This window comes from Catharus ustulatus, chromosome 13, assembly GCF_009819885.2.
Source record: "Catharus ustulatus isolate bCatUst1 chromosome 13, bCatUst1.pri.v2, whole genome shotgun sequence".
NCBI classification, from domain to species: domain Eukaryota; kingdom Metazoa; phylum Chordata; class Aves; order Passeriformes; family Turdidae; genus Catharus; species Catharus ustulatus.
In genome coordinates this window covers 17,241,593-17,267,842 of record NC_046233.1, presented here as the reverse complement: position 1 = coordinate 17,267,842, position 26,250 = coordinate 17,241,593, and the positions used below count along the sequence as shown (strand labels likewise).

Genomic DNA, 26,250 nt, shown 5'->3' with positions numbered 1-26,250 from the left:
CATCAAGTCATCATTCTGCCATTTATTCAGAACTGGTGTTTGGTTTCAATCTCATGTTGGACAACTCATGTTGAATTAGGGAATTCTAATTTCTTAAAATTCTAAAATCAAACTTGGAGTTTTTTAATGATACAGTTTAGTTCTGGCACAGTTACTGAAACAAAAAGACAGATAAAAATCTGAGTGTATGATGTAGGTCAGATAGAGAGTTACAGTGGTCTTTCCTGGCCTTAAAAATCTTTAAGATACTGTTTTCCCCAGCCATACATGACTGTTGCTGGCTTAGGTAGCCTCCTTGTCTCCGATTTTGATTCAGGAATTTTGCCCTCTTCTGCTTTTTCACAATGCTGCCTTTCAGATAATTTTTGAGCCCATCGTTTTGTCCATGGCACTTCCTTCCCAAGCTGCTCCTTTTCTCTTTCACCATATAAATTCTTTCTCCTCTTTCAGTTTTTTTTCCCCTGCAGGGACTCTGCCTATTTTTTCCAAAGGAATGAGTTAAAAAAGCATATATTTCTAATGATAAAAAAATACAAAACTACCTCAGAGAGACATTACAAGGAAAGTTTATATTTTGAGCAGTAAATGTGTATTAAAAACTAGTGTAACTCATGAATAAAAATATAGTTCAAATCTTGGGATGTTCTCAGATAACTTCTCATTTGCTGCTTTGCAAGTTTTCTTGACAAAGGCTGCAGGAATTGTTTCAGTAACAAAATGCCAAATGCAGAAAGCTTTCTGAAATAGGGAGGTTTGTGCCACCCCACCCTTCTGTGAAGCTCTGAAATGAGGGAGATTGGCAGAAGGCCCAATTAATTAAACTGTTAATTAGAAAAGTGTGAGAGAAATGCACTCTGCCAGGAAATACAGAAGCCTATTTGTTACTGTAGCACGAGCAGAGGAATAGTATTTTAGCAAGCATGCATGCTGAACAGGAAAAGGAATACCTTTCTCAGCCACAGACAGGTTGGGATCACTGCAAGGTTTGCATGGTCCAATCATTTGTTGGATCAAAGCACGCTGGAAATTTGGAGGCTAAGAAAGAAGAAAGTTAGCAAAGAAGAGTTAAAAAAATGTTACAGACCAGCTGGGGCAACATGGGGACCTTCTGTTCCTTTTTTGTAAGCAAAGAAGTTTTTTAACTAAAGATTCCCTGGGAACCTCAGGCTGTGCCTACATTGGCAGGTACTGCAGTGCAATGTGGGTCAATCTCTAGGGTGTAACAGTGCTGAGGGCCCACAGTTCCTGCCCTCTGGAGGAGTTATTTCAGACTAGCTCTAGCCTGGCCTTGTGCCCATTAGCAGCTGGAATATATTGTTTGTCCTCTGAAGCTTATCTTTGGTTTTGTTTGAACGTTGGCTTTGCATGCTTTGAGATAGCTGTCCAATGCAAACTGAAGTGTGATAAGTGAGCAGAATCAGGAGATTCCCTTCAAAAGTGCATGCCAGGGCAAGATTTAAATGCTTACATGTAGGCACACTTTTCAATTTGTCCAGAGAAATTAGGGCCCAGATTTTTTGGAGACCCTGTATCAGTGTATTATTTCAGCCTCTCATGGTTTTCGATTCCTTTGGAAGTCACCATAAAGTTATTTATAATCAACTTAAATAGATGGCCATGGTTCTAAACAAATAAAGAAAATGGTGTGACTACTTGCAATGGACCAGGGTCCACACTATAAAGTTGGGAAGTGAGTCCATTTTCACAGGACATATCTACTCTTTTAATAGTCACTGCAGTTTGTATCACTCAATTGCCACAGTGGGTGCCTCCAGGAGTGGATTAATGGGAAAAGTTCTGCTTCACCTCTGAAAACAATCCTAAGCTGCTGTGCTTTCCAAAAATAAAAAAGAAAGCTTTAAGATGGTCAGAGCCAGCAAAAATACAGCCCCAGCTTCAGGGGGTTGAACTGCCACAGAAGAAATGAGAGCTGCTACCTGTCCGTTTTCCATGATGGCCGCGGGATACATGGCGCTGCTCGGCCGGTCCCGGTGCGCTGGCAGCAGCATCATCATCTCCCGAGAGTGGCGGTACTTATCTGGTAGAGAGGGAGAGCCTGTGAACAAGTGAGAAAAATCACGTACACGGGACAAACAACAGCCATGTCTCTGCATGCCCAGGGCTCTCAGTCCTCCTGTGCACTTGGCTTTGGACACGAGAGCTCACAGGACTCAGGGAATGGTGCTGAGCCCACTAAGCAGCTGACTGTTGGTGGGTTTATAGCACGAGGATGCAGAAGAACTGCCTTTAGGATACAATTAAGGACATAGCACGTAGGGTGTGTAAGATGTGTGTGTCCCTAGTTGTATGTTGCAAAGTGCTTCCTTTTAAACATAAAAAAAAAGTGGGCTTCTGTGTGGAATCAGCTTCCTTGTACTGTAGACTTACAGAAATGCCATAAAATTGTGCATTTTAGAACTGAATATGGGAGAAAGGGATAAAAGCTTGAGATACACCATTCAGTTAAAGCAGAAATCTAGGGGAAAATACTTTATTCCTTGGTTCTGGATAGAGATAAGTGTTGCCTTTTAATTGATGCTTTCTTGGTCAGCTTCCTCTTGTTCAAGCAAACCAACCCCAATAACAAATAGCATATTCTATAAATGTGAGAGGCACTTTGCTTACAATGCTGCTGTAATGATGATTACTACTGTGTTGCTGTATTGAGCCCTTTGATGACACTAGACATTTACCAAAGCTTAGAGTTTTATAGTAGGAATAATAAGCTTGATTTATCTATTAGTTATCTGTATAGTTGTCATTTAAGATATTGGGGTATTTCATGAACAGCTTCCTGACAGGTGGAATTACTTGGGACTCATGTCCTTCAAGATGAGTGCCACATAACAATACACCTCCTGATGTGCAACAGCTGACAGTGGATTTGCCAGAAGAATGACTTTCATTAGTGACTTCCTAAAGTCTGACACTACTGATACATGCACCCCTTGGGATGCACAATATTAGGCAGGAATTGATGTTGTGAGGCTGCTGAAGTGAGCTGTAATTTGTACTGATTGTTTGATTGCGTCACAAACACAAACCGAACAGATGGCAGCACACAGCGCATTACAGAGCCATGCCGGCTTTTGGGGAATACATGCCCCCTCTGGCAAACTTCCACAACCACACACATTACCTGGACAGCACTCCCAACATATGAGCAAAGGCATTGGTGCTGGTTGATGCAGCTTTTACCCCAGCAAAAGCAAACATGCAGTTTTGGGGACTAATATTCAGCACACAGTGGAAGGAACAATGTGTCCAGCAGAATGCAGGATAAAGTCCTACAATTGCAACAATTCCATTGGGGGGGCAGATGCCAGATTAATCTACACCCCCACTCTGACATGAAGAGTGGCAGAGTATCTGCATTCTAGTCCCGAACTCATTTTCTCCCCAGACATAGAACAGAAACAGAACTGGACGACGTTCTTTGCTTTTATGTACAACATCAGCTTGGAGAACACAGTGTTAACGCTTTGTGCTGAGTCTTTTCCTCACAGGTCACAGATAGTCCTGTTCTGCAGGACAAATGTTAAGATGCTGAACTTTTAGGTGTGCCCAGAACTGCAGCACAGTACAACCTACACTGCAAACTTTCCCTTTTTATTGATGCTGTCATCCTTGCTCTTTTGTATCAACGATGCAAACCACCTCTACGTGCTGTCAGTTTATGGGGGACTACAGCTTCAAAAGACCTTGGACTGCAGGACCTGAAAAATCTCACATGCGCTGGCAAAGTGTAGTTTAAAAAACTGGTACCCTAAATTTGTCATTAACTATAATTATAAAAATGGCAATAGATTATGCCAGGTGTTCAGTCTGCAAACATATTGCTGCTTTGGACAGATAGAGAACACAATAAACTTTCAGGGACTGGCAGAACTTAAAAAATAAAGTGAAAAAAGCCCTTTAAAGCTTCCAGAGCAGCCAGTGACCATAATAAAACACTGCAGCATGTGCCAGGGCTTACTCCTTTTAGCATGTAGCTTGGTGCACTTGATGTGTGCAGCACTGTGGGTACTTGCTAATGAGAAAGGAAAACCTGTGCTAAAGCCAGAGATAGTTTTGCTTTTTTAATTCTAAATATGTTAATCCACTTGTGACAAGTAGTAATTTTAAGTAATAGACTGAACATTAATGTCAACTCCAAACTCATTGAATCTCTTCTCCTGGTTCATCATTTTTATTATGGTTGTGAAAAGTTTGCTCCTGCACCAAATAATATTTTTTTAATAAAAAAGGAAGTTTTAATGTAAGTACATGTATTCTTGCAAAGTGCTGAATAAGACACCAGGACTCATTTTTCTACCCCTTAACGAGGGGCAGTGTTGAGGAAGCAGTAGGGATGCCTTTAGAGGCCAGTCAGGTGTCATGTGGGAATTGCTTTTTGAGTGCATTGGTGGAGTCCTAACTGTATTTGAAATTAACTTACTGATAAACCCTAACTCACTCCTAGCTCTTTCTGGGCCTTTTTGAATTACAGTTTCTCGCTTTCTGAGCCCTGGCTTGTGTAATCTTTTAACTGCAGTAAAGTTCAGCAGTGCCTCATGAGCCACTGCAAATGGAGCCAAACTGAGCTGAATTTCTTACTGACCTTTTACACAACAGCAGCAGTGCTTCCCTGACAGGGAGGAAGCTACTCAAGGGTCAAGCTGGGTGAAAACTGAGATACATATTTGTAATAATGAGTAATTACTAATGTTTATTCTTAGCACAGAATTAGCAAATTCTTGCAGTATTCTGATTTCAGTTCTATTTAAGACTTCTGCTGTAACTTGTGCATATTATAGCTAGTGTAAATTTTTATGCCTTGATCTGCAGTTCAGTGATAAAATTGAATCATTGATCAACTTTCCTGATGACTATCCTTTAAAAATTCTTTTTAAATTAATAGCTTAGTTATTTTCTTTGGACAAACCAAATAATCACCTGTGTTGCTATTTTAAAGCTCTATAAAAAGGTAATTTTTTGGAAGTGGAGAACAATTTAAATTCCTGCTGGATTCTTAATACAAAAGGCCATGGCTTGCTTTGGTCACTGATGGAACTAATTTGTTAAAAAGATATCCATGTCCTCAGGAAAGGACTCTGCAGTAAAACAGAGAAGGTGGTCTAAGTACCTGCATTATCATTTGGATAAATAAGAGAAGCATTTAAAAATCAGGCTAAACCCTAGAAATCCTACCCAACCACGCTCAGGTTAAAGCCACAGGTGATGTGGTACAAAGATGTTCAGTTGATAAATTTAGGTGAAATGAATTGTTGGGCTTTGTCCACTTCCCATCTGACAAGTGTTCAGCTGCAGCATCGTGACTCTTGTAGCTTTGTTGGCAGTCTCAGCAGAAAGGCCAAGGGTTGGATGGGTCATGGAGACTGAACTATCCTCTCACCTCTAGAGGTGGTCCCTCCAGGACAGAGATGAGGCACATGGGTGGGGGCAGCGTGGGGGAACTTGCACAGCTGCCGCCCATGCTGTATCTGCTCTGTGGGTAAATAGAGGGCTTCAGCCTCCAGTGGTGGCAATCCAGAACCTTTCACCAGCGCTAAATTAAAAAGAATATAAATAAATACAAAAAAAAAAAAGGAAAAAAAAAAGGATAGAGGTGCATTGGCAGAGCTGCGCATGTCATGTCTGTGAAGTACCTTGCTCCAGCCAGTGATACTGGTCTCATTTTCACAAGCATCAAATTCACCCAGTTAAAAAAACAAAAGAAAAGGAAAAATCACCAAGGAGAATAATACAGCTGCATTACCACAGTGGAATTTAAGTGTAAGGGCTTTTTGTCATTAGGAACAGCTCCATTTCCAACAGAAGTGTTGTAATAACCAGAACAGTGACTGGCACACTGGGAAACACAGATTGCATCTGAGACCTTACTAGAAGTGAAATCCCACCAGTGGGTAATGTCTGAATGCTGTGCTCACCTAATTTAAAAGTGAACAGAACAGCAGAGAAGAAACACTGTATCACAGGCAACATAAATATTTTTCAAACTCCTTACTTCTCTTACTGTTTCCCATTTGAAGCGTGTCTGGGTCCCATCCCTGGGAGGTGCTGTTGGCTCACCCAGCAGCCCAGAGCATTCATCATGTTGGTTTCTAAGCAACAGTGAATAACACCGTAAAGAGGAAAGCTGGTGATGCTGTGCAGTCATCAGGCTCAGAAAGACTGTCACAGCCTGTCACAGCCTGTCACTGTGAGCTTCTCACTGGACTTCTACAGTGGAAAACAGCGTGAAACAGTACAGCACCATCCCCCAAAGATTCACATGCCAGCTGAGGCACATCCACTTCGGGACTTCCTCCTGACATGATAGCCCTCTCTCAGTTCCATTTCCTGTTATACCAGTTTCACCTGGTTACTGTTTGTCATCATTCTCCTTCCAGCCCTTGGTAATTGTGCAGCTGTTTGCCTTTATTTGAAGATGTTCACTTTTCACCTTCCTACTCCATCTGATCCCTCAATTAAATCACCTTGCTGCATCTGTGTCATAACAACAGCCAGTCAATTAGGATTTTACTGGCAGGTGGAGCAAAAAAGCCCCAGGACTGCTTGAGAGAATGGGCTCTTTTCCACATTCCCTGTCTATCAGGAGACACAGAATTCCCCTATATGGAAAAAGGGGTAAGATTTAAATATCAGCCTCCATCTCTGACTATATCCTGGACGCCTTCTTCAGATGCCTGTGACAAAAGATGTAGAACCTGCAACTGAGAATCCAAAGTGGAGAGGAAAAAACCCAAAACCTTGAAAAGAAGTCATGGAAGTCAGTTCACATGGAGAGGTTTTGCTTCAGCTAGGGAAGAAAATGATTAGCAATATCAAGACCAGCTACTGTAACACAAAAGCAATATGAGTATCCCCAGAGTATGCTTTTATATTTTTCCTTTCTTCAAGAATTTCCTTACAGGGAAGCCCTTCTTTAACTCCCTTGTTTAAAATTCATATCTTTCAACATTCATCCTATACATCTACTTTTGTATACATATGTCTCTGCTAAACTGCCTCAAGTCCTTTTTTCTCATAATTTCTTTAAATTTGTAAAATGATTTCTTTGCCTTTGTCTTCATGATCTCTTTTTTAAGTACTATACCAAGAACTATTCTCATTTTCCTCTAGACTGCCTGCCACAATTTTGTGGTGGAACAGTGGAAATCGTTTTGAAATTCAACTGTCTGAAACCATTCAAAACACAGATGAAAAAATGCTCAAATGGAGAATTAAACCATTTGTAAAGAAAAGGTATTGAGGAGGTATTTATGTGTCCAAAAGAGAAACAGTGTTAGGTGTCAGTGTAGGTGGTGTTTCGCCTGTAAGTCAGCAAGGCTGCCAGGTTTAGGGAGCAGCTGCAGGTGCCCCCCATCAGGCCTGTCCATGCTTACCTCGAGCACTGGAAGGGGCAGAGTTAATCATCTGGGACGGTGCCGAGTGAGTGGAGCTCAGGCTGGAGGTGGAAGGACTAGCCTGGGATGAGGATAAAACAGAGACATTGGTGACTGAACCTTGGTACCTGGGCTTAGGGTAAACAAGCTGCAGGAGGCAGAGAAACCATGAGAGAGACCTGAGAGCATCAGTGCCTTAGGGACTGACCTGTCTTGGATCAGCCAGGGCAGTCTCTGCCCAGCTTCAGTGCAGGCCACTGCTAACCTGCCCTGTGGGACTTGTTCCACCTCTCCAAACCAAGAGCAACACTAACTGCACATGTTCAATGGGGCAGGCTAACAAAATGGGACAGAAGTCTCATTTTCTGAAAGCAGGAGGGTGACCTTGGACTGCAGGAGTGTGTACCACAGTACTCAGGAGATTTCTTCCAGAAGTTAATCTAGTGAGTTACTGTCATCTTTCTTGAACAATCTTACATTCTACCTATTCAGTTCTTTGAAAAATACACCGAAGACAAATCCAAGCATGTGCACAGGTAAAGTGTCCTGCTCCTAAGCAAAACCCTGTGGAACATGTTCCACTGCTGTTGGCTGTGCTGGAGCTGTACCTGCATGTGGTACATGTCCTCAGCAGTCTCCCCCACAGAACTGTCTGTCAGGATAACCAGGTTTCCTGTTTCACTGGAGGTGTGCGACGACAGAGAGGATGAGGAGTGTCTCACTGAACCAAGCATGTTCAGTGGGCTGGAAAAAAACAGCAAGGGCATAATTAATTTTTGAACCTGTTTGTGAAGCCTGATTTTTTTTCCAAAGTAATAAGTACCTGCAGTTACCTGCTGCTTTAGGTCACTCTAGATGTCAAACACTTTTGAAAAATCAGGCCAAATAAGCCCAAACAAATCTATAAATGTGGGTAAATATGAAAGAAGTGACAAGAAGATTACAGGTAAAACAGAACAGTACACAGGATGTTGAATTTCAGAACCCCAACCCAGTGTAACGTCACATCATGGCCTTGGGTGCATATTTGTTTTGTTTATAACAGAACACACTGAAACCACTCTCATTTTTAATGCTAAAGTGAGTGGGAGCAGCTTAAAAAAAAACATTCCAAAGGAATCTAAACACAAGACACACAGGTCAAAATCCAGTTTTCCTTATTGCATGCATTGGGCCTCAGCATTACAGTTTAAGGCAATTTTGTAGCTGACAGTAAATTAATACAGCGCAGCTGGTGCGCAGGCTGCACCCTGATCTCCCTCAGGGAATGAACTTTTTCTTTGTCACTCTAGTGACGAAGTTTCCCTAGTTTGTCCTAAAAACTAAAAAAGCCTTTACAAAGTGAGGAATTTTGAGGAAAAAATGTTATCACCTAGACACTGTTTGTCAACTTTTAAGCCATGGGAGCAGTATAAGCTACTCAGTTATAATAACATAAAGAATTCACCATCCTGGATTCATGGACAGCTCTCCACAGCTTTTTATGCCAGCCTTTAAAACCAGCTAAAATATAATGACCCAAAAAGAAAAATAACACTGAAGAGCAATTAGCATTTTCAAATAAGCAATGTTGGCTGGATACAAAAACCACTATTTTGTCTTTATTATCCAAATTTTTATCCTCTATCATTATCTCAGATTTAATATATGGGCATTAAGTTTGAAAAAGCACCACAGAGTCAGTTTTTGATATACTGATCAAAACACCATGGCAGCCTTTCTTGTATTTGACTTTTGATTTGGTCAGAATTATAAAAATAATGATTACAATTTTGATCCTTCAAAATGGGTACATATTGAGTTGGGTTCTAAAACAAGCCATACAATTTTCCTTTTATGGTTGATAAGGACCCAGTTATTTGCTGTTGGTGCAACAGAAGTAGGAGAGGTTGGGATCTCCAAAGTCAGATTGAGTCTGGAGAACTGAGTGGCAGCTTTGTGTTTCTGCCTCTACAGTAACTAAAGAGATGGAGTCACACCTGGAGGTGTTCAGCATTTGCTGCTAGTTGGATTTCTAAACTTTCTTATTCCAATTCTTCAACTTCAATAATTAACACTGAATGAAGACAAAAGGCACCTCTGCCTAAACTGGCGCTGCCTCTCCTGCTAAGCACTCCCTAGATCCTGGAGCCTTGGTGGAAGAGCATGCAGAGCCCCTGGATCTTTGGAGGAAGAGGGGTTAAGAGGGGTTACCTGTGTCTGTGCACCAGCTTGATGCTCTCTGGGCTCATGGGGCCGTGGGACACCAGCACGTTGCTGCGGGGGGTGCTGGAGCCTGAACAGGCTGGGCTCAGCTTATCCAGGCCAGGTAACTCCTGCAGAGCAAACACACTTCAGCTCAGTCAGACATGGAAAACTGCACGTTTTCTTCAGTCATGCTACTTTCAGTTATGGCACTTCTTTTAAAGTGAACATGCAACACCTCCTGTTAAGCTTCTTGTATCTTACATAATTTTCTGCTATGTGAGATAGCAACTGAAAATTAGGCTTTACAACTGCTCTGTGATACAGCAGAGAATATACAAATATTAACAATTCTTGTTAATTCTTGTTGAAAGAGCAAGTTAACATATTTTCTACAACTGCCTTCTTGCTCAAAAATCAAGAATTGCTTTGGTAATTTGGCAGTGCAGTAGGTTCAATCAATGCTGTATCAGCCCAGTTCTTTTGTGAACCTTACTGCAACTGACAGATGTTTAATCACATAATTCAAAAATGGAAAAGTGACTATTGGCTTACATGGTACAGGCTGGATCGCATCATCTGGAACTGATCTATCAGTTTCTTATGCAGGGGACGCATTTCAGGGTGTACAAATTTCTCATGGACTGCCAGACCCACTCCTAGGACATGGACCTGTGAAAAAGAAAATGCAACATAAGAAACCCAAATAAATTGTGTTCAAGAGAGAGAATAGAAGCCTGTCCTGCAGTTCTGGCAATGTGCAAGGAATATGCCACTGTCCATTACAAGAATGCTGGTAATTAATCAAGCCTTGGAGTCCTGGCAAGTTCATACTACTCCAACAAGTATTTAAGTGTGAGACAAGTACATTTGTGTCATGTTGCATTGCTTTTCTTAGTAGGTAACTGCACAAAACTACCAGCTAGATTCTCTCTGCAGAGTGAACAGCATTATGCCCTCACATAGATAATGCCCTGGGATAAAACCTCCTCCTCCCAATGCCAGGGATGGGGTCTGAGCTGCCAGCAGACACTTCTAAAAGGAGTTTCTGATAATTGAGATGAACAGCAGCAGTGTGGCACATGCAGTCACTCCTCCTGTTCCTCATTAGTTACTTCTAAAGGTCACTTTTTCAAAGGTCAAACATATAATATTCATGATTGGATGAGATTATATAAGGTCTCAGATGAAAGAAAATAGCAATGATAGGAAGCTTAAGATGTATGTAATTCCCTACATGATCCAAATTCTGTACAAACAATAACTAATTAATCTTCAAACATCTCCTGAGGATTGAAGGGAGATAAGCATTATTTTGCAGATGGGGAATTTGAAATGCAATTCAGTGATTTGTTGAAGAACAAGGCCTAGTAGCTCTATTCAGATTTGGGCACATTGTTTAATGGGGTGTATCTTGCCAAACTTTCAGTTAAGAGGGATGTGATTATCTGATTTCATTCCCATCAAAGCATCCCGCAGCTTTATCTACCAAGATGTTTCAAGGAGACACTATGGAAAAATAAAACTGCAGATAATATAAACAGACATTAAGTTTTCATATGTGGCTCTGCCACTTTAGTCTCAAAGCGTGACCTATCCTGCCTCTGATTATCTTAAAATTTGCTAGGAAGACAGTTCAAAATGCCAAAAATGAATGGCAGGCTTGAAATACAGCAAGATGTCTATTGGATAGTAAATGTAGAAAACAAAATTAATGTACTTTCAGCTGAGCTTCACCTCACCTCCCATAAAGTGACTTGTCATACTCTCCTTGCCCACCTCCCCCTTGTTTTTTGTTTGAATGTATTTAGATCTCCTGTACCAAAAATCTTTGCTCCTGAATGAATCAGTTGGATCTGGTATTTAGACTGACTGCTGATGCATCCAGACAATGTAGCCATTTTCTTCTGCACCTGAAAAATAGTACCTGTTCCTGCATGAGGTCCTTGAGCTGGGAGATCTTCTCTGCGTCTCCGGGGTGCTTTGTGATATAATCCTTATCAAAAAAGGCCTGCAGGGAAAGGAAAAAAAAAAGTGTTTTTTGCTTATGGGAAGGTGTTTCATCATAACATTGAGTCAAAGCATAAAAGGAAAAGGTCTAAAAATTGTAGGAAAATGAAATATATTAAGATAACAGCAGAGCTTAATTTTATTAGTTTTAAGCACTGTAGGATGCAGAGAAAATGGTCTTTGCAGCTGAAATGATTCAGTTGAATCTTGACTCTGACCAAGTTTCCCCCTGTGACAGTGATGTGCAATACCACTAAGCCTTGTATCTTCCAGTTATTTGAATTTTATGCTTTCCTTCCCATAGCTGCCTAAAGCTAAAGGAATTTCATGAGTAAATTGGCAACTAATGTAAAACCTGAAGAGCGTTCTCTCCACGGCTCCGTTACAGACACCCCTGAACCACTGCTGCAATTTTTCAGTATTTTACCCTAAACCTATGTTTTGCAATGCTCAGTTTAAGTAACAACTTGCCAGAGATTATGCTGGATAACATACTGTATTTAACATCATTTTAGTTCTATAGTGAATCTGAAATGAGCCCATCAGCAAAGATAATGGTTCAGTAGCATGAATTAGTGGTTTTTCCTGATTCCAGACCTCATCAGTTAGCAGCAGTCCCACAGCCTCTATTGCAAAATGAATTTATAATGTAAGCAGTTTTAAAAAAGCTGCTTCACTGTTTTACCTGCCAAGTGAGGATTTCCAGGTAAGCCAAGTGTCATCTTTGAGAACCCTGCTGTTACCTGTACTATTTCCATGTGAGATCCCAGCTCCACCCCTGGGCCTCCCTTCATGTGGCTGTGCAAGCACTGATGCAGAATAACTGAGCAGGGGGTGTAACCCCATCCTTAGATAATGCACATGAGAATTTCTTACCTTATTAAGCCATGCTGTCATTGAAACAGAAATGCAAATAAAAGTGAGGAAGGGAAGCAGAGCCCGGCTCACCTCCTGGTACCGCGCAATTCCCCCGTTAACAGCGGCATCAATCACTCCGTTCAGACACATGCTGAGAAGATTAATGTTGCCATGCATTTGTTTATGCTGGTACTGGCTTATCAGTGTCCTCAGCTCCTGGTTTTTGTTCTCAACCACTTGAATGGCATTTTCCAAAGGACTTACTTCAACCTCAAAGGCAATAAAATATACTTTAATTCCATGGACACTTCACTGAGATTTATTATCTTCCTTGTAATAAAATGACACTCTAGGATTGTTCAGTGAGCTCCCTTCGCTTTTACTGCTTTGTAGAAAATTAGCTACATTAACAAACTCCACTGTTGGCAGTGCTGGATTTCAGGTCACTTGGTTGCAATAATAGATGTCTTTCTATATACTGAAGACATGGCAGCAATGCAATTACTCCATCTTTTTGGTACTGTTTCCATTATCCTATCAGCTCACACAATTCCCCTGGTTACATTCAGCAATTATTTAGATGAAGTGGTAGAAAAAGGATGTATTTAATTCTTGGTAAACACCATTTTAAACTGCAAGATTTCAGCCCAATGAATTTCAAGCTGTCTATCCCATGTCCTCAGTAACTCATCATTTCAACCCTCAATTCCAGGAATTATGAATGTTACCAGTTCTCTTCTCTCCACTTCAAACCAACGAGAGATCCCAGGCAAACTGTGAGTCAGGGTCAGAGTGGTGCGTTCAATCCACAAGCTCTGCAAGGAGTAAGTGAGGCTGTGAGGAACAGGGAATCACAACCACATCCTCTGTACTCTTACTACAGGTGTGAAGGGGGCAAGGCTCAGAAAATAATGCATTAACCTCCCGAGCATTAATTCTGTAGAAGGTCTTCCTCAAAGTCACTTAAACAACAAACCAGGAATTCAGTATGCTTGAAACAACACATTCAACATTTCTATTGATTTTTAAAACTTGACCAATCACCAGTTGTGCCATGGGACCCAAAAAGACATTGTAGATCTATGTGTCAGTAATAAAAAAAAAGTCCAGCCAAACAAACAGTGTCTCCTGGCACTTAAAGAACACACCTTTAAATTGGACAATGCTTTAATCAGGTCAGAACTCAGCAGTATTCATGGACTTAACCTGTTACTTGAGTTACTGTGGCTGTCAAGTCAGGATCACCTGAAAGGCTCTATCAGCATAAAATAACACGATAGTATTCAAGAGATGAACTCTTAACCAGTGCTTATTTGCTACTTGTACCTTAAACTCGTTCTCCTTGTCCTTGGGGCCCTTGTGGAAGGGTCTGTCGTAGCGGAACTTGCGGATGTTGTTGACGCGGTAGAAGCTCTTGATGCGATCAGGGACACGGTCCATTTGCAGCACGTCTATATTGTCTGGGATGGGAGTCACTGCATAGATCTGTAAATCTGGTAATTGTGCAGTCAAAGAAAGCTTTACCCACGTGTTAGGAAAGACAAATAGGAAACAGGAGAGGAGGTTCCACTTGCTGACAGTGTCCTTACGGTTCAAATCCCGCACAGTATGCATGCTGCTCTCTCAGAGCCAAATAGTGTGGGTTCCATGACTAAGCTCTCCAAAGTGCCTGCAGTCCCCTTAAATGTGATATGGTACAGTCCATAAATGCACTGAGCATTGTACTGGGTGTACCAAATCCCAGTACAAGTGACGAATGAATGAGATTCAAAGCCTTGGGTAAAAAAAGGTTCAGCAGTTTTAAAGAAAGGGGAATTGCAAAAAAGTAAAACACTGACGTGAAAAAAAAAAAAAAAAGGCAGAATGGAAAATAGTGCTTTGGAACTAGTATCTGTTCCCAACAAAATACTGGGCAAGAGAAGGTATCAGGAATACTCCTAAGGACACAAACTGTGATGCCAGTGCTGTTGGTAATGACCAAGCACAGCCCCTTCTCTTCTACATGGAACACGACCTGCATTACTCCCCAAATAAAAAGTCACACCACACCCCACAATGAACCAGTTATTATCTGCAGCACAGGGTCTGGTTTTGTCCATACCCAGCTCTACCTCTGTGCTCTGCCCCAGCTCCAGGGAGAGTTTGCCCTTTCACAGAAGGATACACTGGGCATCACACTGCAATATGGAGTCATCAGGGTGGTTGGGGTGCTGCATTGCGATGGCTTGGGGGAACTCACTCAGCATCCTCTGCTGGAAGGCCTCCAGCCTCTCATAGTCGTGGCCCCGACACACATATTCTTTGTTCTGCAAGAGGGACAAGCATAAATTAGTGTCCTTAAAAGTAAGTTAATTCTATTGACTTCTATCTCACTTTAAATGTTACTTCAGGACCAAAGATAAATGACAGTGGCAAGATGCTAATGTGAGAGTTAGATGTATTTTATCCCTTCCTTTTCTTCACAATGTATTTAATGAAGAAGTGATGGATGAGGAGACTATTCCACTGATCTCTGAACAGCACAATGCCTGTGATTCAGGCACACCCAGCATTTCAGTCTTGTGGTCCCTTCTTACCTGCTTTTCAGAAATTGGACTATACTGGACTACACTGAAATGCATCAACTAAAACCTAAGTCACTGTCCCAGCTGTTCTATGCTGGGAAAGCTGCTGTCAAATACAATTTACACCAGACGGAAAAAAGTCCTGAGGATCTCATAGAACAGAGGGAGATATATGTTTATCATTTTATCAGTTCTCTTTAGAGAGAAGTTGCTACAAAGTATTCACAAAAATCACTGTTTAATCACTGCTGCATTATCACAGCCATACAACCCAGCCCTGATTGTGATGAACAACACATGCTCAGGAACTCCCCTGTCTATAGTACAGTAATACAGAAAAACTTCACCAAGAATTCTCAGTGGCCGCTTAACAAATTCCCCTTTGGCCCTAAAAGCACTTTGCTCTTGATGAGCAAAATCTCATTTCTGCTAATAATGGAAAGCTGCATTTAGATATGACTCTTGAGGCATTTAACCACTTGTGCAGAGTTCTTGGATGCTTTTTGAGCCATCTCTAACTCCAAATAGCACAATACATTATTTCTAAATTCTTCAGTGTCAGATTGTATTCCAATGTCTTAACCCTCACAAACCACATTTTTCATCAGTGTTAATATCTCCTGGTTCAAGTCCAATCAAAGCAGGCAAATTCTCTAATTTTGGTAGTTTAAACTCTCATCCACATAATAACTAGAAGAACAGGGAGGGTTTTCACCTTCATAAAACAATTAAAAACTTTTAAAAACAAGAACAGCCTTTTATTTCTTGCATTTATTGCTGCAGTATATTCAAGAATGTGTTTTTAATTGCTCTGGAAAAGGGATGTGGCCAAGCAGTTCTTGATCTTGTAGCAAAATTGAAGGGAAAAGTAGCAAAACCAGATCATAAAACACAGCCAAGAAGTTATCTTCTTTGGATTTGCATTTCAACTTTATGGAAAGGATCTCATGTTCTGACTGTGACATGTGTCACTTTGTATGCATCAGTCACAGCAACCAATGGAGTGGGAGAAGAATGACATGATGAATTTTGACAGTTCAGTCTGTAAAGCTCAAACTTTGCAGCTATTATTAAATCTGGAGTGAGCCCATGTTTGAAGGTGAATCTCTTCATGACACTTACTGCATTCTCTGTTTTAGCTTTTGATTGCAGCAATCTAGAAAACTGAAAGCCTATAAATAAACTTATTGTGATTCTAAAAATAATGCCCTGAAAACACCTCAAAGCTAAATTTAATAAGACTTTTCAGAGAGATGCCAACACAAGATCTCAAAACAAGGCTTGACGGGCATTGAACTTCTGGTAGATGGAAGATATGGACAGTTTTAATTTAAACTTACTTAGGTAGAAAGGTTAGAAATAGGTGAAGAACTCATAGAAACATGAACAATTACTTTTCTAGACAAAGGGTCTTCAAAAACCAAAGATGTAGGAAAAAAGTGGTCATTTTCTGTCTTAAGCTATACAGCAATAGAAAAATACATAAGAAAAGGGCTTGGAGCTATTTGATCAATTTAAATCACTCCTGTATCCATTTGAAGATTTTAAATCCATGTAAATCTTTTTCTTCTCTAGAATAGCTGCTTTCAATCTCTTTACAGTGTGATCCATGCTGATGTGACTGCTAATGGGCTTAGTCTGTGCTCCACAATGTGTGTGCTGTATGGATCATTAGGGAGAGAAAGGAGGAGGATGACTTTTAATGAGATTGCTACATTAGTAATCTGCTATCAGAAGTACTGCTACCAAATATAATTGCAGAATTAACAAGGATTATAATTATGTACGCTCGTGTTCGCTGCTAATGTCTCCAGCCAAGGATCCACATTGTTACAGCACTTTGCAAAGAGTCAGGGCTGAGCACAGGAAGCTCAAGCAGTGTCAGACACCTCACTGTGCAAGATGCCAGGTAAAAGTGAGGATCCACAAAATAAAAAGATAAACTCGAGTCACTGGCAGTACTTCAGGTGTTAGGAATGTTTGTGTGCCATGATGACTGTATTGGCACTCCCTTGCTGAAACGTTTGTTGATAGATATAAAAACCAGGAATTGTTAAGTTTTCTCTGGTCATCTTCAGAGGGCAGCTCTGGGTTCACACTGCAGCACCTGTACTTTGGATTCCTCTGCAGGGGTGTTCCACACACCGCCTCAGGCTGCTGCAGGCTGCATTCTGTGAGGAGCAGCTGAGGGAGGAGGGCTCAGACTGGAGAGAAGGAGGCTCAGGGGGGACCTCCTCACCCTCTGCAACTCCCTGACAGGAGTGGGAGCCAGGTGGGGATCAGGCTCTGCTCCCAGGGAACAAGGGACAGGAGGAGAGGAAACTGCCTCAAGCTGTACTAGGGGAGGTTCAGGCTGGACATCAGGAAGAATTTCTTCATGGAAAGGTTTGTCAGGCATTGGAAGGGGCTGCCTAGGGATGGAGTCACCATCCCTGGAGGTGTTCAAGGAACAACTGGACATAGCTCTTGGTACCATGGTCTGGCTGACAAGGTAGTGCTTGGTCAAAGGTAGGATCAGTGATCTTGGAGGTCTTTTCCAACCTAAATGATTCTGTGATTCTCTGATTCTGACACTGTTCACCTTCAAATAATATGAAACCACCATCCTTTATCCACTGGTATTCCTTCTTCTTGACTAATTTCAACTTGCCTTTATTACCTCTGCCTGTATTTCCATTAAAAGACTATAATTAAACCCCAGTGTTGAAATCCTTGTTAAAAAGACAACAAACAACTTCATAATCAGAGGGAAGTATGAGAGGGCAGCTTTCAAAATAGCTTGGCTTTGTATGGCTTCATCCTGTGTACCTCGATTGGTGCCACCTCTTGTTAAACCATTCCTTCAAAGAGAACACAAACCATGCACCTCCAGTAGTCCTTGAAAGCTTCCAGTTACCTTGTCCTGTCACATTCAATGGCATCTGCCATCAATTTGCAGGCAGCTCTTGGAGCACTTGTCAGATTATATTCCTTCCTTGCTCTAAACTAGCAACAAGACATTGTATAAACAAATACCCATTCAAAGTTTGATTCCTCATTAGGAAAAGAAGAAAATTTCACTTTTTAAATGGATTGTTACACCAGCAGGCAATGAGCTCCAAGTGAGGACGTGTCAAAAGAAGCTGTTTGGCTTTTTGTTGAAGAGAGGAAATTTTCACTTGCACATAGAATAAGAGTCATCAGGCTGGGATTAGAATTCTGTCAAGTGAGACTTTTTTTAAAGTGTGATAATTTGAGATGATGAAAATTAGTTGTAATGACCCAACATTGCTGCAATACAGCATTTTGCTTAATATAGAGGCAATTTGTGCTGCATCTGCAGATCATCAAAAATTCACAGTGGCGTGAGTCAAATTTCTGATCTCTGTTCCCAAGAACATTCCCAGCGGACCGTGTCCTTCAGTTCAGCCAGAAAACTGTATTTATTTGTGCAGGCATTAAAAATATGCTGAATAGTAGACATCATCTCTCCTAAACAAAAATACAAAGCCTTAACAGCTACTCTGAGCCTGTCACTTTGTCACATCCTGAATAAATCTGGCTTACCCGCAGGAAAAATGGGAATTTTCGACCATAAAAACCAACTCTGAAAAACTCCGGTTCTAAGCGCTGCTGTTCCATGATATTGTCATAATAGGTAGCTTCCATTTTCTGTGGAGGAAAGAGATAGCTGCTATCAGACCCTTAAAGCTGCACTTAAAACATTAACATCTCAAGACTCATTAAAATATCACATTACTATTTTACCCCTGCAGTTTTTAATGAAAAGACCAAAATTCTGTTGAAGATAAAAATTATTAATTAAACCAGTCTACATGGTGGAACAGACTAAAACATCACCATACTCATTTTGTATTTTGGAAGATGACATGAATTTTTCCTGGTTTATCTTATTTTAAATTAAACAGGTCTTCAATGTAATTTTCTTTGCATTGCAGAATTAATGGCAAATCTGAGATTAAAATCCACGTTGCCTGGCTCACAGTGTCCTATTCTCTCCTACAGATCAAAATCCATACCACTGCCTGGAAAATTACATCTAATTGGGTTTGCCTTAACTGAGTTGAGTGCCATGAAAAAGGATAAAATTGGATCTTCCACAGCTCTGCGCACCAGAAGGTTTAGCATGGAAGAAAAAGGTGGTTGGAAAGAGGAAAAGGACTTTTTCCTAGTTCCAGTAACCAGTTTTGTGGCATTGTGCCAACAAAGATCAAGAGTGGGATTTCCAGACCCTTTGGAAACTGAACCTCAGTTGAAAGGCTCACAGGAATTTCACAGCAGCAAAAGGTTCTCTTCAAGGAGAAGAACCAGTTTGACACCATTGCTTCCACTGCAAAGAACCCTAACTTGCAATGTTGCATTCTGCTTTGTGCTCAGTTCCCACAAACTTTTAACTTCTTTTTCAGAAAGGAGAAGGTCCCAAAGTCATTGCAGGAAGCATCAAGGAAGGTGGAGGTGATGTGAATGGCACAGAGTGCACAGCCAAGCTGGGCATGTGCTCTCCTTGGGGCCACTTTGGGGAAAACAGGGTCTTAACAAGTGCAGTTGATCAGACCTTGTTAGACAGGTGTCTTCAGAGAAAAATCAACTGGACTTTTTGGAAAGAGAATTTAAATTTGGATACATGTACGCTACCCCAGGAGGAGATGAACTATTTTCACATTCAGAAAGTTTTTAAATAACAACATGAACTCAGGTTTTTCTGATTAAAGCATGATGCTGCAAATGTGCCCTGATTTCATCACGTGTTTGGTTGTACCAGAGGACCAGATCCTTGTAAACTGATAAGAATGCCATAAACATTTGCCTTCTTCATTCTCTCTCTCTTGTTCATCTTATCTCACTGTGGCACAAGCTGTCCTTGATTCTTTTGGAATTAAAATATATATTAAAAAATAGGATATTTTATGCAAAAAATATATGTAAATATGCCATTGCAATAGCAAGCCCAGCTCCTGTGTGTGTGTGTGTGCTGTCTTCATATACTTACAGGATTTTACTGCTGCCAGACTTTGGAATTATTCCAGTGGACCTACAACGTCATCAATGTAATCAATAGCGAGGAGTCACAGTGAGTGCAGGGAGCTCCATAAGGAATCTGATTCTTTTTAAATTCAGAATGCTGTGACAGGAGAGCAAAATGCTCTGGGGAGTGAGGTAAGAGTGTGCAAGGAGAGAAGGTGCAGGCACTTACCCGGATCCAGCTGAGGCTCTGGTAGTCATAGAGGCTCTCGTACTGGATGGCCAGTTCTCGGCACAGCGGGATGCCAAACTCCCAGCTCTGCAGGGCCAAAGCAAATCACACTCACAGCAAACACAATGCTACTGCAGCTCAGCTGAGAGCAGCATGGAAACAATTCTGGGAATTCATTTGGTATGAAATGGCAGAGATGAGATGTGAAAATGCAATGTGATGAAACCATTTCCATTAAATAGCAGATCAAGTCCTTCTAAAAGATGGGAACAGAGGCATATGTTCCGTGGAAATTACACACACATAGTGCTTGTTCTGGCAGCTCATTTATGAGACTGGGAACTTATCTGGAGAGAGATAATAAAACTAACAATTTTTCTTTGAGCTAGACACCCCTTCAACCCACCCCCAAACAACTCCTTTGCTTCCTGCACTAGAACTCCCTGGAGTACAGAGTTAGGGCTTGGCTCTCCAGCAAAGTGCTCCCCTTCCCACTGAAGCACAAACTGCCAGGCAGGGGGAACACTCCAATACACAAAACATCCTCAGAACTGACCTGCATCACTGCAGTGACTCAATATCCATATTCAGAAAGCCACACTCATTTCTTCAGCTCCCAATCCCACACAATTAATCTCTCCTAGCACACCATACTCATCATCCCAGAGGACAGGAGGGTGAGATCCACTTTGGGCACACTCACACTGAGACAAAGACTCTCCTGTTACCTCAAGTGGCTTTTTGGAGAGCTCATTTTACACTGACATCTCTTCCATCACCTTTTACCTGCACACACTGGAAGCCTTTTGGGGGAGTGGCTGTTTCTTACCATGCTTATGGTAAAGGATTTAGAACACCAAGGTCTCAGTTGAACCTTTACTGGATTAAGTTTTATTATGCATTACTGGGCTAATTTGCCAGTTGTTTTACAAAGGACCCTGTTGTAGTGAAAACAAAATTAATGTGTGAGTTAGACTATCATCTTGAGTTTTAAGAATATTAATAGCAATATTGTAAATTCTTGGTAACAGTCATTAACAGCAATCATGTAAAATATTAACACTTAATATGGAAAGAATTCTCCTGGTTACATGTACCTTCACATAAAAAAGTGAATCTCTACACTGTTTGATTTAATTTATGAGGCAGTTTACAGTATTTCCCTTTAAACCCACATTTGTAGTGTCTGTTCTCTCCTTACTATTACTTCCTAACTACAGCTCTTTAGTTAAATTTCAGTTAATTACAAAAACTTTAATGAAAACTTGCTAAATAAAATGTACTAGAATCAATTTGGATATTCTGATAGTATTTGTAGTTTGGGAAAATGGGAGGCATGAGATTTATTTAGAATAAAGAAATAGATACAATAGGAAAGGAACTGAAAGACCAGTTTCTTGACTACTCTGGATATTAGTGAGGTATTTGTGATCTCACATGAACAGGATTTTTGCTGTGGGTTGTCAAAGCCCATGACACACAAACTGATCCACTGAATTGAGGTCAACCATAGTCAGTTAAGTGTTTGCATTTCAGAACAAAATTCAAACACCACTGCATTTTAATGGTTGCAGCACATTCTTTACAGAGATACTATACATAGATTTTCAGTCCTCAGTTGATCTATGTTCACTTCTAAAACATCTGGCCAGGAATAAATGGCTTTTTTCCCCACAGAGAGTGTGAGCAGTCTTACTTCCAAATGGGATGCTGTGACTAAAGCCTACCTAACTCTCTAATGTGTGTTCTGGACAGAAGCAGAAAGCTCACTGGCTGTTTTCCCTCCAGGTGATCTGAGGGATGTAACCTTTTCATGCTCCTTTTCTAATGTCAATTAAATTAACAACATGGTACCACATCTGATTTCTCTATACACAACCTCTTCCACATGTACCTTGATACCATTCCTGTCATCCTAACTCAGGCTCTCTCTTTGTTTCAGTTTCCACACCAAGAAATTCCACTGTGCTACCTGAATACTCTGCAGATACAAGATGAGATAAAGAAGTGAAGAAAAACAATATACAGGTAATGTCCTAAAGAGAAAATGCTTTGTAGATATTTGAAAGAAAAAGAATGAATGGATATCCAAGACACTGGAGCTTCAGTTTCAAAATCTGTGATGCTAACGAGTAACATCTTCACAATACAGATAATTAATATGTAATTCCATGTGACATGCAAGTGTCACTTCCCTTTTCAAATAACTTCCTGATGTCTCCACTGGTAATTTTGCTCATTAGTGCTTTCTGTTTTGCTGCCTCTGATGTGTTTGCATGTTGTGTCTTACTTGAAAGCCACATTCATAGGGCATTTACTGCAGCCTTCTCCTATGACACCAGCAACTCTCAGCTGACAGCACACAAGGGGGCACAGGTAGAGACAATCAACCCTTCTGAATGCAAACCTTTATTTACTCACATCCCATGTGCAGATTTCTTTTGGAAATGATTCCCATGAGGGTACACAAGAGAAATGATTTCACGTGTGGGTATGGAGCACATGATCAAAACCAAAGTGCTCTGGGAACACTGCTTTGGGTCTCTGTGTGCACTTGGCTGCACTAAGGAGAGCAGACCCTGCAATGCCATGGTGGGAGCTGCTCAGAACTGTCAGTCAATAAATCAAGCAGTGAACTGGACAGAAAAGGATTGTGTAGTTTTCAAGCTATTACTGTGCAGAAACACGATCAGTCGGGTTCAAACTGTTCCATTAACGGATGTCTTCAACTAGAGAACTTTTAACAGTCAAAATTGTAACTGAGGGTTAAAAATATCTTCAGTTTAAGTTATGTACTTGCACATACTGCCAGCTGAGCCCCAAACCAATTCCCAGCATAGCAGAAATCAGCAGGAAGGGACACATGACCAGTGAAGGCTAAAAGGCTTTGGAACACCATGTTCCTTCCCAGCACAGGGCTGCTGCTGACACTGCTGAGGGTGGGAGTCAGCTCTGCACCCACTGCACATCCCAAGCCTGCCACAAGCTGTGCCACTGGCATGTCACAAGACACCCTTGTGGACACCTTTCCTCCCATTTCTGTCCTGAGAAAATTTTCCTATAAACAAATGCAGAATTTTTACAGCCTTTACACTCTGCCTCGACACCCACACTTGGTGGAAGAGGCCAGGAGCAGCATGAGAAATGGAACTCTGGAAATGCAACTGAAAGACAACAACAAATCCTGCTCTGAGAAGCTGAGGAGGGACCATCAGGATAGTGCAGAAAGAAGCTGTCAGACACAAGCAAGGGAAGCAGGTTTCTTCCATTCCCTGAGCTGCTCCGTGTCACACAGCAAGAGTGCTGAAAAGGAGGATTTGGCTTCTCAGCATCTTTCACTTCCATAATCTGAGTGACATACACACTGCTTAAGTGGATTATTTAATCATTCAGCTACCATTTGCAATAAAGGAGGATTAAAACAAAAATCAAGTAACTCCAAAAACATCCAGTAGGGAGAAAACCTCAAGAGGTTAACACTCCATAATCTTAGGAGTTTTATAGCCTAATTACATCAGTCAATTTTTACTCTCCTTCACTGTGTATATGGATTCCCTGTTGGTGGTGTCAAAAATAAAGACTCACTTGCTTTCCATAGTGCCTCTATCATCTTTGTCTAGTCAGACAGTACAGTACTGCAATATTTGTACAAGCCAGTAATTTGTTTTTAAGTGGAGTCTGAAAACCCCTGAAAATTTCTGAAATGAGAGAACTGTATGCAGTGTTATCACAAAAGAGCAGCTCTGTCAGGCACACACAAAAAAGATCTTAATCACTTCCTCATAAACAGGCCATTTCTTCCTTCACACAGGAATCTGACTTCCTTTTGCAGGTTTTGTAGAAAATGCTTCTGCCATATGCAACTCCTATTACTAGGACTAGGGATGAATTATCTGGAATGGCAGCCCCATAAGAACCAACTCACATTTGTATTTAATGTCACTGTCATTGCCATTACAGGCAAAATCAACCCCAAGGCACACATACAGATATTATCTCCCAAGAACATAAGCTGTAGGAACTTTCCTAGAGAAGGAAAAAATTTGAAAATACTCCAACAGATGAAGTACTTTTAAGGTTCACCTCTGAAATGTTCCCAAAACACCATGACACAAGGGACTAAAGCATCTACCTCTGCAGTAGTTGAAAAAAAAATATAATTAACTGTAGAAAACTCATACTCAATATATGAAATTGAAATGGATTGATTTTCTTCTTGTGCAGTGGATGGAACTGCACTTCAATTGAAAATCACTTTAAAGTAAGTGACACTGAAAGGATTTAAATCTTTTTCAATAAAGAGACCCCTATAGCATTTGCCTGCCATTTCCTTGTGTAGGTTAAGCACAAAACAAGTTCTCAAGTGAGTCACAGCACAGCAGTTTGCATAGACAGCTACAAAATGCAATCCCACCCCCTAAAAGCTGAGGAACTGGCACTCTGCCACATCAGCTGATCCAAGGCTTGGTTTAAAGGTTTAAAAATGTTCTGGTGTTTGTCCTGTTGGCCTCCCTAATCCGTTCCAAATGCCATACATAATGAAATACCTTTTCTCATCTGTTTTTTTTTGTCCAGAGAGCCAATTTGTCATGTTATAAACCCTTTTGATACAAATTTACTTCCAGACTACTGAACTGAGATGATGGCTTGCAAGCCCTAGGTCGGTCAGGAAAAGGGAAGGAAGCTGCTGGAAGAGAGAAGAAGTTGGCATACCTTCCCTTTGTTGAAGTAATGGATAATCTTACGGCACAGACCTTCCTTACGTTGCCACTCTGACTGAGATGGGTAATGCAGGAACTCTCTCAGAGGTCTGTCCTCCCACTGAAGCAACTCACAGTACAAAAGCAAAGTGAATGCAGCCTCTGTAGGAAAGGCAATTATGGAGCACTGAATCAATGACAGAAAATAAACACAGCCAATACTGAAAGGTCACAGACTTGCTTCTGACAGTCTGCGATTTCTGATTTATAGTTTGTGAAAAAAAATCTCAACTCTTAGAGGACCATTAAATTATTCAATTACTTAAAATAGCAGCACACAATTTTTAGGTACAAATCTGTCAAGTTTCTTTTTACCAGCTACTTGATTTAAATGCACAGTCAGATGTTCAAGCCTGTAACTAGATTTGGGGCCTGCAGCTGTAAACAGAGCTTGGACAACAGAGCATTAGAGTCCATGCACGTTCCAAGTGCTCCCTCAGCACTGCAAGGCAAGGAAACATGACAAGTGATTATATAATGGTGGTTTTGCTAATCTTCCTCTAAATTTCATTATGCTGCTGTGATTTTTTTGCTAATCCATCTTCTTTAAAGAACACTTTAATGTAAAATTTGAAGTGTAATGCAATAATCATGTGGTTGGGTATAAACAGACAGTATTGAACTCGAGGGAATGAGCTGGGCTGCAGCTTTTTGCCCTCCCAACTGCCATAACTGATTCATGCAAGTTCTTTCCAAGAGAATGAAGCAGATATTGTCTAACATCAGGGAGTTACAGAATGTCATGAGGACTCCAAGTGGGGAATGTCTCCCTCACCTGTGTAGTTCTCAGCCTGTAGGTGCATGTCACACAGCTTGTGGATATAGCGGATGTACATCTCCTCCTTATTAATTTCAGATTTGTAGAAATTCTGTGAAAGAAAAAACAGAGCTGGGACTCTTGAGACTCTCCCTTCATTCAAGCACTCAGCAGCACATGTGGATGTGCAACGTTATTGAAAAGAGAACACATTCTTAGTGGGAAAGAAAAGTAGTAAATCTTTTCACATTCACACTGATCTACCCACTAATTTTATATCGTGGCATGATTTTTTTCAAAATGAAGGTAGAATGTAAAAGCTGAAAGAAGAGGTGAGAGAGGTTGTAGAACCTGTGTCACAGGGATACACAGAACTCAGCTGAACAGACCTGAGCAGCCTGACCTACTTGGCCCTGCTTAAAGCAGTGAATTGGACTAGAGAGGATCCTCACAATCCTCATGGTTCTCTTCTGTCATCCCAGTGCTTGGATTCTGAAGCTACTTTTGCCTGACACAGATTCCTATCCCAGCCTTT

General features: G+C 41.0%; 1 protein-coding gene across 10 annotated transcripts in view; it reads right to left on the bottom strand.

Moving 5' to 3' along the window:
• DOCK3 (dedicator of cytokinesis 3) overlaps nt 1-26,250 on the bottom strand; it is a 187,416-nt gene that overhangs the window by 8,056 nt on the left and 153,110 nt on the right. For 5 of the 10 annotated variants that reach the window (XM_033071720.1, XM_033071726.1, XM_033071723.1 and 2 more), the window contains 16 exons: nt 25,734-25,827; nt 24,912-25,060; nt 20,199-20,285; nt 18,551-18,655; nt 14,605-14,746; nt 13,767-13,933; nt 13,169-13,255; nt 12,531-12,710; nt 11,500-11,583; nt 10,128-10,244; nt 9,582-9,703; nt 7,997-8,132; nt 7,389-7,470; nt 5,396-5,548; nt 1,938-2,056; nt 948-1,035 (listed from right to left, as the gene is read on the bottom strand). In XM_033071720.1, the coding sequence (XP_032927611.1) occupies nt 948-1,035; nt 1,938-2,056; nt 5,396-5,548; nt 7,389-7,470; nt 7,997-8,132; nt 9,582-9,703; nt 10,128-10,244; nt 11,500-11,583; nt 12,531-12,710; nt 13,169-13,255; nt 13,767-13,933; nt 14,605-14,746; nt 18,551-18,655; nt 20,199-20,285; nt 24,912-25,060; nt 25,734-25,827 (1,912 nt within the window). The remainder of the gene's footprint in view (nt 1-947; nt 1,036-1,937; nt 2,057-5,395; nt 5,549-7,388; nt 7,471-7,996; nt 8,133-9,581; nt 9,704-10,127; nt 10,245-11,499; nt 11,584-12,530; nt 12,711-13,168; nt 13,256-13,766; nt 13,934-14,604; nt 14,747-18,550; nt 18,656-20,198; nt 20,286-24,911; nt 25,061-25,733; nt 25,828-26,250) is intronic. The other 5 variants (XM_033071727.1, XM_033071729.1, XM_033071730.1 and 2 more) reach the window with 3 other exon arrangements.